The sequence below is a fragment of the Xenopus laevis genome, chromosome 2L, assembly GCF_017654675.1.
Source record: "Xenopus laevis strain J_2021 chromosome 2L, Xenopus_laevis_v10.1, whole genome shotgun sequence".
NCBI classification, from domain to species: Eukaryota; Metazoa; Chordata; class Amphibia; order Anura; family Pipidae; genus Xenopus; species Xenopus laevis.
This window is the reverse complement of record NC_054373.1, coordinates 99,553,439-99,568,005: the sequence shown is the minus strand read 5'-3', so window position 1 is coordinate 99,568,005 and position 14,567 is coordinate 99,553,439. Positions and strand designations below refer to the sequence as shown.

The window sequence follows — 14,567 nt, the reverse complement described above, 5'->3', positions numbered from 1 at the left end:
TTCCTTGTAGAAGGAAGGAAGCGTCTTCAAATCAGACGAAGAAATATTCACCCTCTGGATGGGTTCAGCAGGAAGGCAGTGCTGTAGGCAGTATGGACTCCAACGAGAAACCTGCCACGAGGACCAATCAATAATAGGGTTGTGCAGGCGTAACCAAGGAAGCCCCAAGACGACTGGAACAGAAGGACAGGAAATAATCAGGAACGATAACTTTTCTTTGTGTAAAGTCCCAACCTGTACAGGTAATTCCCCAGTCGTCATAGAGATAAACTCGGATTCAAGGGGTCGATCATCAATGGCGGTTACACGAAGTGGAGGAGTCAATGGAAACAGGGGAACATTCATATGCTTGGCAAAGAGAGCGTCCATGAAATTACCGGCAGCTCCAGAGTCAATAAACGCAGAGCCAACAATGGTCTTAGAGGACAGACGGATCTGTAAAGGCAGAAGAAACCTATGAGAGTTCTCTTGTGACTTGGGAGTAACACCCCCTACATGAGTCTTTGCAAGGTTACCTTGAAGAGGGGAACTCTGAGGCTTCACAGGACAGGAGTTGGCAAAGTGAGATTGACCCCCACAGTAGAGACAAAGTCCAGCCATACGTCTCCGGAGTTTCTCTTGTTCAGAGAGACGAGCTCGTCCGACTTGCATAGGTTCCTCCGGAGGAATAACAGAAGGCTGCTGGGAGGTAGGAGGTAATAACGGTCTTTGAAAGCGAGGAGCCAACATGGGTTGAAATTTCTTGACCCTGTCCCTATCAGCCTGATGTTCTCTCTGACGAGTGTCCACCTTGACAGACAAAGCAATGAGGTCTTCAACCTGCGTGGGTAATTCACGGGAGACCAGGTCATCTTTGAGGCGGATAGAGAGACCATTGTAGAAGGCAGCATGATAGGCATCATTGTTCCAGCAAGTCTCTGCAGCGAGGGTACCGAATTCAATGGCATATTCCGCTACACTGCGAATTCCTTGGCGGATCTGGAACAGACGAGAAGCAGCGGTCGCCACCCGACCGGGAGCATCGAACACCGTCCGGAATTCATGAAGGAAGGCTTTGGAATCGTCAATTAAGGGAGACTCCTTCTCCCAGTGCGGAGATGCCCATTCGAGCGCTTTCCCCGCCAGACGAGTGATTACGAAACCAACCTTTGCTCGTTCAGAGTTAAATTCAGCAGGTTGCAGGGCGAACCGAATCTGGCACTGGTTCACAAAACCACGACAGGCTTGAGGGTCGCCACTGTAGAGAGGCGGTGCAGGAATTCGCGGACCAGAAGTGGAGGATTGTGTAGCCATATCGGCAGCAGCTAGCGTGGGCGTTGTCGGCGTTGGAGTAGTCGGCGTGAGCATGGCTAACTTTTCCAAGATCGCCTCCAGCGTGCGTCCGACGTAATTTTGCCGAGCTTCGTACGCCTCCATGCGGGTATGCAGACCTCGAAAGGCCCTGCCGAAATCTGGCTGAGCTTCCTCAGTGGGATCCATGCCCCAAGTATAATGTCAGGGAGCCGGGATGCTCCCACCAGGGAGGTTGTCAGGATCAAGGAGGAAGCCCACAAGGGAGTCAAGGTCGCGGTGTCCAACAAGGGGTAAATCAGGAGAATAACCAAAGTCCAGGCAAGGGTTCAAAGGCAGGCAGAATATCAGCAAAGTCCAAAAGTCCAGGCAAGAGGTCAGCAACAAACAGGAACAAGATAAATCTTCAGAAAAGCAGACAGGAAACCCAGGAAACTTCACAGGAATGAATCCTATACTTGGGCGCCATTCTGGCATCTTGGTAAGGCTTTTATATTTGAATTTGGCGCCATTCTGACGTCATCGGTGTCCTTGTGCCGACGTCGACGCGCTGACGTCATCGCGCCGGCGCCGCTACCCACGTGGCGGCCATGGGCGCCGCCATTTTGGGAGCGACGCCGGCAGGGAAAGACGCGCCGCCCGGAGCTCCTGGACCTGCTCCGGGCGGCGATCGTGACATAGAGGAACCTTCAGCCATGTTGGAGTGTCAGCTCAGGAGAATATTGCTGGCTTGGTGAGGCTTTGGGTGACTTTTGGACAGAAATATTAGGTGCTGCAACTATTATTTAAAGCATAAAAACCCTAAGGGCTGCACTCTACTAAATGATTCTGAACGATTCATCACACGGTGACGAAGCGAAGGCTGAGGCGCCGCATATAATTCAATTAAGAAACAATGGGTGATTTGAAGATTGTCAACATACACATTACATACATTTGGGGGCTTGTTTACTAACATTCAAATTTCTATTTTTCTTAGACTCTCTAAAAAATTCACAGTTTTTCTGTTTTTTTGAAAGCTTTAAAATTTTGAGATTTATTTAGTGTAAAAACCACAAAAACCACGAATACAAAACTTGACCAGGTAAAAGTTGTCGAGGTCCAATTGGGCCTTTTTAAATCGGACTTATATTTAAGTCTTTTAGGACTTTTAGATTTTTTTTCGCTAAGAATTCTTTAAAAAAAAGGAGTTTTAGGTATTCGTATTTTTTCCGGATCGCTCAGTGTAATTTTCTGTTTATCCATTTTCTCTACTGATATTTTAATACATTCAATGGCGCTCGTAGTTTGTGAGTTTAGTTGTGCTTTCAAAAATCACTAAAACCATGAAAATTAGACTATTGATAAATAGTCCTACACATGTAAATGGAATTAGTGCAACATATGTATGGTTTAAATATTATTTAAAGCTGCAAAGTGAAACCAGCGCTCATCCAGCGCGAGGTATAGGCAAAACAAAAGGGAGCAAGAAATTTATTCTCATATAGTGTAGTAATTTTTTCATAGATGGATTACACCCCTTGTGAAATTAGATTATTTCTAAAAAGGTGCCTCCTCCAGATTATACTATTTGCCGTGCTTAGAATTTACACACTGAGGTGAGACTCATGTGAGAATACTCACGAACGTTTAAACGAAGTTTGGGCGTTTAGAAATATAGTTAGATGTTCATCCCCTCAATTTTCTCCAGGCTCTGTGGCTTGAAAAGAAAATAAATAACAATAAAACAATAAATAAAATAAAACAATAAAAGAATCCAGAGAAAAGGTAGACAAAATAATAAGAACAGACATAATGGTAAGAAAAGAAAAAGAAAATAAAGGGGAAACAAAACAAGAGATAGTATTCTCGACCACATATAACCCACTAGTGAAAAGTATAGGTAAAATCATCAAAAGGCATTGGGGAATACTACAATGCGACTTAGAACTGCGGGAGATTATTCCAGATAAACCGAAAGTAGTATTTAAAAGAGCAAATAATTTGAAGCAAATTCTAACTAATAATCATTGTACCACAAAAGAGCAAACACATAAAGAACATACATGGGCTGGTTTTTACCCATGTTCTTTGTGTGTGGCTTGTAAATATGGGAGAAAAAAGAAAAAATTTATTTCAGAAGTAAATAAAAAGGAATTTGAAATAAAACAGAGTATCAGGTGTACAACAAAAAATGTGATCTATTGCCTACAATGCGCATGTGGATTGCAATATGTGGGGAAAACTAATAGGAAATTGAGAGATAGGATTAGAGAACACGTTAATAATATCAAAAAAGGAAATGAGAAACATAGTGTCTCTAAACACTTCAAAGATACCCACGGAATGAATCCTGCTAGCTTACAATATTGGGGGGTGGAAGAAGTGAAAAAGGGATGGAGAGGGGGAGATTTGGTAAAAACCACCCTACAGTGCGAAAGTCGTTGGATTTATAGTTTAGAAACCTTTACGCCTAAAGGACTCAATGTAGATATTAATCTGAGAGCTTTTTTATAACCTAATGAGACTAAGTAACGCATATTGTATGTAGTAATCCAATAGCCATAGAAAAATATATATCTATTGTTTATATAAATCATTCCAAATGCTCTAAGATTTTAACCACGACGGTTAGGTGTATGTCAAAATTGCTCAGATATTTTTATGGTAAAGATTGAAGAGGTTGGGGATATAAGGATAAATCCATCTAATAATGAGGAAAGTGTGTGTGTATATATGAAAAAATTTTTTCCCCCGTGATTGGAATAGTTAGTTAGGTTTTGTGGCAATGTAGTAGAGACTTTTTCGCTGGAAAGATGTTGCCATAGCAACATATAAACAGACATGACAGAGGAGCGGAAGGGAGGAATACGTAAGCGGATCCGCTGCCTCTTCAAAAGGCGACATGCGCACTGACAGCTCTGAAGCCCTTGAGGAAGTCGGTAGACGAAACGCGTCGGGCAGTGACGTCATCCATACGTGCACTGGGACACACGAGGCGGTCGAGACGCCGGCAAGTAACAACTATACCGGCTGCCTGAGTGACTCCTACAGATGGCGGACTGGTGACTTTTATTTTAAATGCGATATTTTAACAGCAATATTGTGAGTGTGATTTTATTGATATTTTTGAGATTAAAAAAGTGACGGTTTTACACTATGTCAGCGCATTGTTTTCAAGCCACAGAGCCTGGAGAAAATTGAGGGGATGAACATCTAACTATATTTCTAAACGCCCAAACTTCGTTTAAACGTTCGTGAGTATTCTCACATGAGTCTCACCTCAGTGTGTAAATTCTAAGCACGGCAAATAGTATAATCTGGAGGAGGCACCTTTTTAGAAATAATCTAATTTCACAAGGGGTGTAATCCATCTATGAAAAAATTACTACACTATATGAGAATAAATTTCTTGCTCCCTTTTGTTTTGCCTATACCTCGCGCTGGATGAGCGCTGGTTTCACTTTGCAGCTTTGAATTGGATTCGTATGCGGGTCTGAGGGAGAACAGACCTTTTGGAAACCGGCAGAGGAAGTGAACCATCAAGACCTTTGATATCCTTTTTATTAAATATTATTTAGTACACAGCATTAAATAATATTCCTATTAAAAACATAAAGAGGATCCAACAAATAGATCAGTACCATTACTAAAATGAATTAATGAATAAATACGATCACTCCTGTTATGGCAATTTATGTTTCTTTGCATTCTAATTAGGCTGGAATGGAGACATACATAGTTAGCTACGAGCTAGACAAATCAGCAAAAAAGTTGATTCTGCAATGTTTTAACTTCCTATTAAATTATGTAGAAGCTTTCATACACCTTTTCCATTCAGAATTATGAACTTTGCTTGTCTGAAATGAAGAGAAAATGGCACCTATAGTCAGTTACAGTATGTGTCACAATATCTGAAACTCTTCAAAGGCTTAGGAGAAAGAAAATCTGAACAAATAGCCCTGAAGCAGTTTGAAGTTTGCTACTCATTAGCGTTTTGGGCTATTTTAACCTTCAAATACTTGAGAATACAGAACTGCATTTTAGAGAAATTGCAAAGAAAAAGCTTTGTGAGTAACACAGCCTGCTCCTGTGGGATGTACAGGTCACTAAAAAACCTTTTAGTAAACAACCTTCTATTCCATGTATGCTGCTCAGCACATAAACTGAATATCAAGCAGAACTTCCAGCAATGGAATATGTGCCAAAGGCTTATGGTTTATAGAATGATCCTGTCTGTTTTTGTATTTGGCAAACAAACTGGCTAAAAAGTTGTAGATTTATAAAATGTTACTATAGTCCGCTTCCATGAATTAACACCATGCATAACAATTACAGAAATCATTCATTTCAAAGAGCAAATTGCATTATGAATAAATTATTTTACAGCACTTCAGACATGGGTAATTTGTCTATGGGACAAATACAGGGTACAAAGAAATTCTGGCACAAAATGGGATGTAGAAAGCTATGTAAACATCAGCAGCACTTAGCTGGTGCAGGGACTTATATAAATATCTAACACTGTATTATGTGTGGTGCTATATAAATAACCTTATACATGCACTTTTCCACTTGGGGAAATGATTCATAAGAATTTTGATTTGATATGAATCTCATTTTGGTGATAGTAGTATCTGCAGGTGAACTGTGTCTATACAGTTTCTGCTATCATGATGTGAATTAATGTGATTGTTAATTGCTAATTGAATCATAAAAATTTTCAGATGAATTTATAATTTCAAACATAGAATTCACAGCTTTGCCAGTTCCAGTTGGTACAAATTGGCCTGGGAAGTAAAGTGTGGAAAAAATCTCTGCTACAAGAATTATCTTTGTAGGTAATGTAACTCAAAAATAAATTTTTGCAGGCAGTTTATGAATAAATGACAGTATCTACATGTATCTATGTATCTATGTATATATATATCTATACATATATCTATATCTATATATATATATATATATATATATATATATGTGTGTGTGTGTGTGTGTGTATGGTACATAACTGCCACATTACTATCCCAATGTCATAGCTTTCGTAGACTGTTGGAATGAAATTCAGTTATGAATTTGTCTATTGTAACTAAATCAGGGCTATCTAACTGAATGTACAGTAAAGGTACAATGAGCACTAATGTATTTAGAAGGGTCTTCACTTGGCAATACAGTATATTTGGCTCAGATCCACTCTACTCCAGTACTAAAAGAGGACTGGCACAATAGATGTCCTAAAAAATTCTTTCATAAGTTGACTAATAGCAAGTTTGAATTAAGTAGTAATTGGGACTTGCTGCAAAAACCAGGTTATCTCTATGGAGATGTGAGCAAGTTGACAATCTAGAAGCTACTAGTGCTGATGAGAGCCAGCAATTTGAGACAGGTCTCCTGCTCACTGACCAGGACTTACCTGTGGCACACAGTGCTGAATGTGGAGATGTGGAAACCTTGTTTGGGGAAGATGAAAAAGAAGGACATTCGTGTTGTTGTGCATGTTTATAGATTTGTTAGATTGTGCAAGGGTGTAAACTCAGGATTGGCAGTTTTGGTGGAACGGAGCTCTCTAACAGCCAGTTGACTAGATCATCTGTTTGTAAGGGCACAAGACCAGGGCCAGATTTATGAAAATTGTGGTTATAGGAGTTATTGGAAAGGTAGACAGGGAACAATGTCTGTATGATGATTCCAATTAACCAATTTGCTCTTCTTCTGGTGCCAGGGTTTGGCACTTGGTTGTTTAAGGGGCAAATTATGGGTAGGATGGGGCAAATACCAGCTGTTTTAGTACTGACATACTTAGTAGATGGAAGACATTAGTTCAGCGATCTAGGATTGAAGCGAAACATCTGAACAAAACATCTTAGAAGATCATTAATTAAAACTTTTTACCTGTTCCACAGTCAACATTATTGGGATTGATTATTGGTTCCCCAGTGATTTTAGCTTGCATTGGTCAATTGGGGGTGTACTTGTTACTTTCAAGCTATTTTATTGTTCAAGGTTTTTTTTGTAAACAGTTAACTTTTTAAACATTCATTGAAAATTAATGGAACAATGCAACTTTTGATATATTTTTTTTGATGAAAAAAGTCATCAAGTTTTAGACTCTTTTTCTTTTAATATATGTGACTGAGGAAAAATGTCATAGCAAAAGATGATGAATTCAAATCACCCTTTTTAAAATACATTTAAATAAAAACATGTGCCAGCATAGTTTTACATACAACAGATCCTGAAACACATATGTAATTGCCTTCTAAAAGGAGATGATCAAAAACATTGAATTTTGGGTTCAGTGTTGGACTGGGGTGTCCAGAGCCCACTTGGGCTGCCAACTCAGGGCCCCCACCACAGTCGCAAACTTTTTCCCTAACTCCTCGAAAACATTGCCAGCTTCCAAGCCACACCCCAACCCCCTGCATGTGCTCTGTACCTTTTACAGCTTTCTTGCAGCTGCGATCAGGGGTGGGGGAAGGAGCACCCAAAGATCAGGGAGCAGACCTGGGTTGGCCCACAAGGGATTTGTCATCTTCCAAATAAGGCGTCTTTTCCCTTTTTTACTCCAGGTGATGCATACGAAAACAATTTGGTGGTTATTGTGGATAAAAGACTTTGCAACTCTAGGCAGTAGTCAGTAGGAGTGAAAATCACTGCTAATCTGCACCAAAGCATTCTGCTCTGATGATGATTCTCACTTACCCATAGGGCTTATGGAAAAACATTGCACAGTAAACATTAAACCCATACAAGTATAACCACTCTAAACATAATTAAATGGTTCATAAGAGATCCTCTTACTCTAGAATGATTTAAAATTATATATCCTTTCTTATGAATCATTAGTCTTCATTTGTTAGTAAATCCTCTTACCTTTCCAACTTTTCCTTGTTAAATTTCATTATTTCCCTAAACATAACATATCCTACATATATTTAAAAAGACTGTTTAAAAGACTATTAGTGGAAAACAACTGAGCATATAAGTTTGGATATAGTTGTTCATCATCTGTTCTAGTTTAACCCAAATGAATGAGCAGAGTATATTTACCCTTTGAAAATGCATCTACTCTAGTAAATATATATATACAGAGAGAGAGAGAGATAGAGAGAGTGTGTGTGTGAGAGAGAGAGAGAGAGAGAGAGAGAGAGAGAGAGAGAGAGAGAGAGAGAATTTGCAATTGGTTTTCATGTTTTATTATTTGTGGGTTTGGAGTTATTTAGCTTTTTATTCAGCAGCTCTCCATTTTGTGATTACTGCAATTGAGTTGCTAGGGTCCAAATTAGCCTAGCAACCATGCACTGATTTGAATAAGAGACTGAACTATGAATAGGAGAGGGTCTGAATAGAAAAATGAGTAATAAAAAGTAGCAATAACAATAAATGCGTAGCTTTATAGAGCATTTGTTTTTAGATGGGGTCAGTGACCCCCTTTTGAAAGCCGAGAAGAATCCAAAGAAAAAGGCAGATAACTAAAAAAAACTAAAAATAAATAAATAATGAAGACCGATTGAAAGGTTGCTTAGAATTGGCCATTCTATAACATACTAAAAGTTAATTTAAAGGTGAACCACCCTTTAAGAGCCAAATTTAGTAATGCTTGGACCCACTCCTGCTCAAAAATATAACTGTTGGGGATCAAGGTGGGGGACAGCATCACAGGAGCCGTGGCGAGGAGGAGAGAATGCTCCTGTATATTTAGACACACAAATTCATTTTAGTTATACTAATTGCCAAAGAAAATTTATTGAAACAGTATATTATCTTGGCAGATTATTTAACCCTGTGTTATACCTATAACACTATTTAGGCTATGTCTAGAAATAGTTAGATATTTGTAAATATAAGAAGATCGCTGACAAAAAACTGGTGCAGGATCCCATAGAATCCCTATAATAAAGAAAAAGCTGTTGGGCTACAAACTGTATAGACTCAGGATTTGACACTGCATTCACCTCTTGTATAACTTATTGGTTGTCTTCTATGTAATTCTGTAAAGTCAGTCTATACACCTATTTATTGCACAGCGCTGCAGAATATGTTGCCACTTTATACATACATGTGGTTAATAATAATAATAATAATAATAATAAAGTGTGTACCGTATATTAACAAAACAGAGTGATTGTTTTAGCATCACAATACAGTATCATGATTTATTATAATAGCAATGAGTAAAGTGAAGGACAGAATATGATATAAAACATGAAGTTTTCTGTTTTCAAATACAGTACATGTACATAAAGTACAGCTGTGCCGTTTGCTTTGTCAATGTAAATTGCTGGATTATTTAAAACTAGATGTCTATGTGGCAGGAAATGGAAAATATCCCATTATGAGATGCCTTTGAAGCATTCATTGTCAAAGTGCAGAACAGCTTGCTAGAAGCACCTTAGATCCGGTGTCAGGTAAAATAAATGCTAACTGCCATAAGTTAGATTTATGCTGTTGGTATACACAAACATTCCAGAAGCGTGTGCCTCAGCCTACCCTGATACAGTGAGACTAAGGGCTTGTGAATCACCAAGCTACTTGTTTTCAGCAGGTTAAATCGTAATATGCTGTATGCTGGGACATATGATTGGAAATACTCTTCTCTCTGTCTCACACAATATAATATATATCAGGAAAAAATGTAACCCATTGTAAAATATGAGGATATTATAAGTCACCAAGGTGTTCCATGACTATATAAAAGCACAAGGCTGAAGGCCGAGTGCTTTTATAAAGGTTATGAAACTATGAGTTGACTTCATCCATATATTTTCAGCAGGGGTTACTTTATTTTTAATAATACAAAAGTTGTATGTCATGTGTATTAAATTACATCACTAAGCACCATTTATAAGGATATCATTTACAGGATATAATGCAAACAATGCAGAAGAACAGTACTCACACAATTTGCTGAATTAGTCATCGAAAGATGTATTTTGCTCAACATTTTAGCTTTAGAACTTAAACAAACAGTAGCACTAAAACGTTTTATTTAAAAAATCAAAACTACTTAAGCTTTACTTCTCCTTATGCCACAATAAACAGAACTTCATAGAAATTCTAAACTTGTGGAATAATTTCATTCTTTATCTATGTTATTATTATTTTATTATTAACATGTATTTATATAGCGCCAACATATTGCGTAGCACTGTAAAGTAACTGTGATTATACAACTACATCACATGAATTACATACATAGAATATATGGAGTAACAAACATCACAATCAATACAGGTACAAAGAGGTGAGGAAGGCCCTATGCATAGGCATACAGTCTAAAGGGAAGGGAGTAATACACAAGGTGTGGGAGTGGGCAAGATCGAAGTAAGTGGGTGAGAAATGTGGTGTTGTATGTGGTGTTGCGTTTGGTAGTTAAGCAGAGTGGGGGTAGGCTTCTCGAAAGAAGTGCGTTTTCAGAGATTTTTTGAAAGCAGAAAGGTTGGGAGAAAGTCGGACAGATCGTGGGAGAGCATTCCAGAGGAGGGGTGCAGCCCTTCCAAAGTCTTGAATGCGAGCATGTGAGGAGGTAATGAGAGAAGAGTTGAGTAGCAGGTCAGTAGAGGAGCGAAGTAAGCGAGTGGGTGAGTATATAGAGATGAGTTCAGAGATGTAGGGTGGAGCAGAGTTGTGAAGTGCTTTGAAAGTCAGTGTAATTAATTTGAATTTGATTCTGAAAGGCAACGGAAGCCAGTGCAGGGATTGACAGAATGGCGAGGCAGAGGATGAGCGGTTGCTGAGGTGTATGAGCCTCGCAGCAGTGTTCATTATGGACTGGAGAGGTGACAGTCTCTGGAGGGGGAGGCCAATTAAAAGAGAGTTACAGTAGTCTAGACGCGATATGATGAGAGAGTGAATAAGAATTTTGGCAGCGTCTTGGGTGATAAATGATCGTATTTTGGATATGTTCCTTAGGTGGAAGTGACATGATTTAATAAGTGACTGGATATGAGGAGTGAATGACAGGGCAGAATCTAGGATAACCCCAAGGCACCGGGCCTGGGGAGAGGGGGTGATAGTGGAATTGTTAACTATGATGGATACTTCGGGGATGCTACTGGTGTTTCTTGGAGGAAAGAGAACCATTTCAGTTTTAGAGAGGTTTAATTTAAGGTAGCGTTGCGACATCCAGGTAGAGATAGCGGACAGGCAGGAGGAGACGCGAGTTAGGAGTTCTGGGTTGAGATCAGGAGATGAGAGATAGATTTGAGTATCGTCAACATAGAGGTGGTAGTGGAAACCATACGAATTTATTAATTTGCCAAGGGAGGAAGGATAGAGGGAGAATAGTAATGGTCCCAGGACAGAGCCTTGAGGAACTCCAACAGAAAGAGGTAGGGGAGAAGATGATACTCCATTGTAGGAGACACTGAAGGAACGATTGGTGATGTAAGAAGAGAACCAGGACAGGGCTGTGTCACTCGTTAGGAAGAAAATCACACGTCCAATTAAACATGTATTAAAATAACATACAGAATTAAAGTTTTGCTCACAATATGGGGGAATGGTGGGTTGGTGGCTAGTTTGCAGTGCGTGGTTCCTGAACTTGGGCACTGTTTGCAGTGAGTTTGTACACTGTAAAAACTGTCAGGTTGATTGATTTCTGATGACAGTGACTATTATACATGAATGTGATGGGGAACTTAAACTGTAAGCTCTAGCGAGGCAGGCATTGATGTGAATGATGAACAATCTCATTAAAGTGCTGAGTAAACATGTCAGAGCTGTATAAATAAAGGTGAATCAATAAATACAAAGTGAGCCAGGTCTTAATTACTGGTTTGTTATTAGCTGCCTTTAGCTTACTTCTTAAATATTCACTTCTGAAGATCCAATTTAAAGCAAATATTTTGGTAATACAGACCTGAACTGATAATCATTGCTATTTTAATCATGTTTTTATTAGCAGGTTGTCTCCTTTAAAGGGATAGTATACACCCCTTTTTAATGGGAGCTTAATGAATAGGACTTGCTCTGAATATACTTTCAGACTATTGTTTTATTTAAAGGAGAACCAAACCCTTTATATTAAAATCCCCTACCCCCTACCATACATAGACCCCCTTCCTGCTCCCCCCAAACCCTCAGTAAATGCCCCTAACTCTTTACGTACCCCTCATTGCAGATTCAATGCATCGGAGTTCACGAGCGCCATCTTCTTCTCTTCGGCAATGTTTTGGTAGGGGGGTAGGGGATTTTAATATAAAGGGTTTGGTTCTCCTTTAAGAAGTATCTATGACTTTTGCTATTTATGGCACCAAACAAGAAACTGAAATGAGTTTACTACTTCCTGTCCCTTCTGAGCAGAGGAGAAGGGAACAAATGAATTCTCAATAAACTTGTGTCTAAAGGCAAAGGGAGAAGGTCCGAGAAATAACATGTATTTACTGTATGCTAAACAGGGTGCAGGAGGGAGTGAATGATTCATTTCCACAGTCGTGTAAACATCTTCATTTCTTGTATAGCTCAGTTCATGGAGAATTAAAATGCTGTACTTACAGTATTGTTAGCAAAACAAAAGCGCATCTCTTGTGTGAAATCTGGACAGTTGGCAACCCTATTGGGGCCTACATTTCTGGGGACACTGAAGCATATAATGTTGGATTTACTGTAACATATATACTGTATATGCTGGGATCGCTAGGTCTTGAGATACTGGGGTCACCAGTGTGTGTGTATAGAAAGGTTTGGGCAGCCCAATTTGTAATGCACCTCCCAGGCACTCCATTTGCTAACTAGTAAGTTTATTTGATATGGTCTCTTCCAAGGAAATTATTCAGCTTTTTTACATCTAGGAAATCAGATACTGAAATGTAAACGCATTAAATATATTAACTCCTCTTTGTTTCATATTTAAAACAGTTAGGCACTACAAAAATGACAAACTCACTGTTTATTGTGGTCTGAACATTGAACTGCATTTTCTAACAAGCATACATTATTTTAATTTAGGCAAACAAATTACGAACAAAAACCTTGCGGAACACTCTGAACCCTACATGGAATGAAACTTTAACATACTATGGCATAACAGATGAAGACATGATTCGAAAAACATTAAGGTAAGCTGTGACTCACACACAAGTTATGTAGACTAGTAACATTTATATTCCATATAAGAAATTAGTGATTAGCTTTGATGCGTGTAATGAAGTTAAGGCAGTGCACAATGTTTACTATGGATTCTTGCTTTGGGATAACTCTACAGAATGCATTAGGGTACAAGTATATCACTTCTTCTTGTGTACCTGGTGAAGCCTTTTTAATGGGTGTAAAAGCAATTGGGCATGTTGAACTTTGGCTATTCTGACTCTTTTTTTGATGGGTGTTCTCATAAGGCCATAACATTTGGAGCAATCACCCGGAATGTATCCTCACCCCTGTTAAGAAATTATTTTGATAACATCCAATATTATCTAATAGGGTGAGGGCTCACAAGAAGGAACCACACTATAAACAAACTACAATGCCCATAATCCTCCTCAATACAGACCATAGGATATATTATAATAAGAACCACATAGGATGTAGTATAGTAAATAAGGCTATCTTTATTACATATATTTAAGCCATACAAATATAACAGTAATGTACAAAGTTTAAACAATATTTTAAGCACCTTCAACCAGGGCAATTTCAAAATAATTTATGCACACTATTTGTAGGCATGGCCACACCATTGAAAAGGATGGAAGCCGCAACTTGCCAGCTTGCTCCACTCTCGGCCTGCGTTACCATGACTACTTTCATATACAGACATATGAATCGGTGGTCCACCTGATGCATTATAGTTTTGTATTGTGATAATGTGGGCCACCGATTCATTTGTATGTGAAAGCAATCATGGCAAAGCTGGTCGAGAGGGAAGCGTGTTGGTAAGCTGCGGCTTCCATCCTTTTCAATGGTGTGGCCATGCTTACAAATAGTGTGCATACATTATTTTGAATTTGTTTATAGCATTTGGGGTCTATGTTCTGTCTGACATTTATTATGGTCATGTACATTTACATGTTTGAAAGGGGGGTGCGCTGGCCCCTCAGGTGGCAGCTCCGGTGGGCCCCAAACCCCCATGCTATTGTTCATTATAGGGACCCTTATCATATGGATATGTGTGTCTTGGAAACAAACAAGAAGAATAAAAATGCAACTGATCACATCTTTATGAAATTCTATACAATCTTTACAAGAAAAATCAATGTGCTGATTAAATCATTCTGTTCTTAAATTCCTTTAAAATCTGTTTTTGAGAACTCCACTTGAAACTTTTGAATGCACTAGGGATTCCATTTTAAGTATACTTA

At 38.9% G+C, this 14,567-nt stretch overlaps 1 protein-coding gene across 1 annotated transcript in view; it reads left to right on the top strand.

Moving 5' to 3' along the window:
- The window catches only part of doc2b.L (double C2-like domains, beta L homeolog), a 244,718-nt gene that overhangs the window by 141,476 nt on the left and 88,675 nt on the right, over positions 1-14,567 (top strand). The window contains exon 4 of the mRNA XM_018246910.2: positions 13,219-13,328. Coding sequence (XP_018102399.1) covers positions 13,219-13,328 — 110 coding nt within the window. The remainder of the gene's footprint in view (positions 1-13,218; positions 13,329-14,567) is intronic.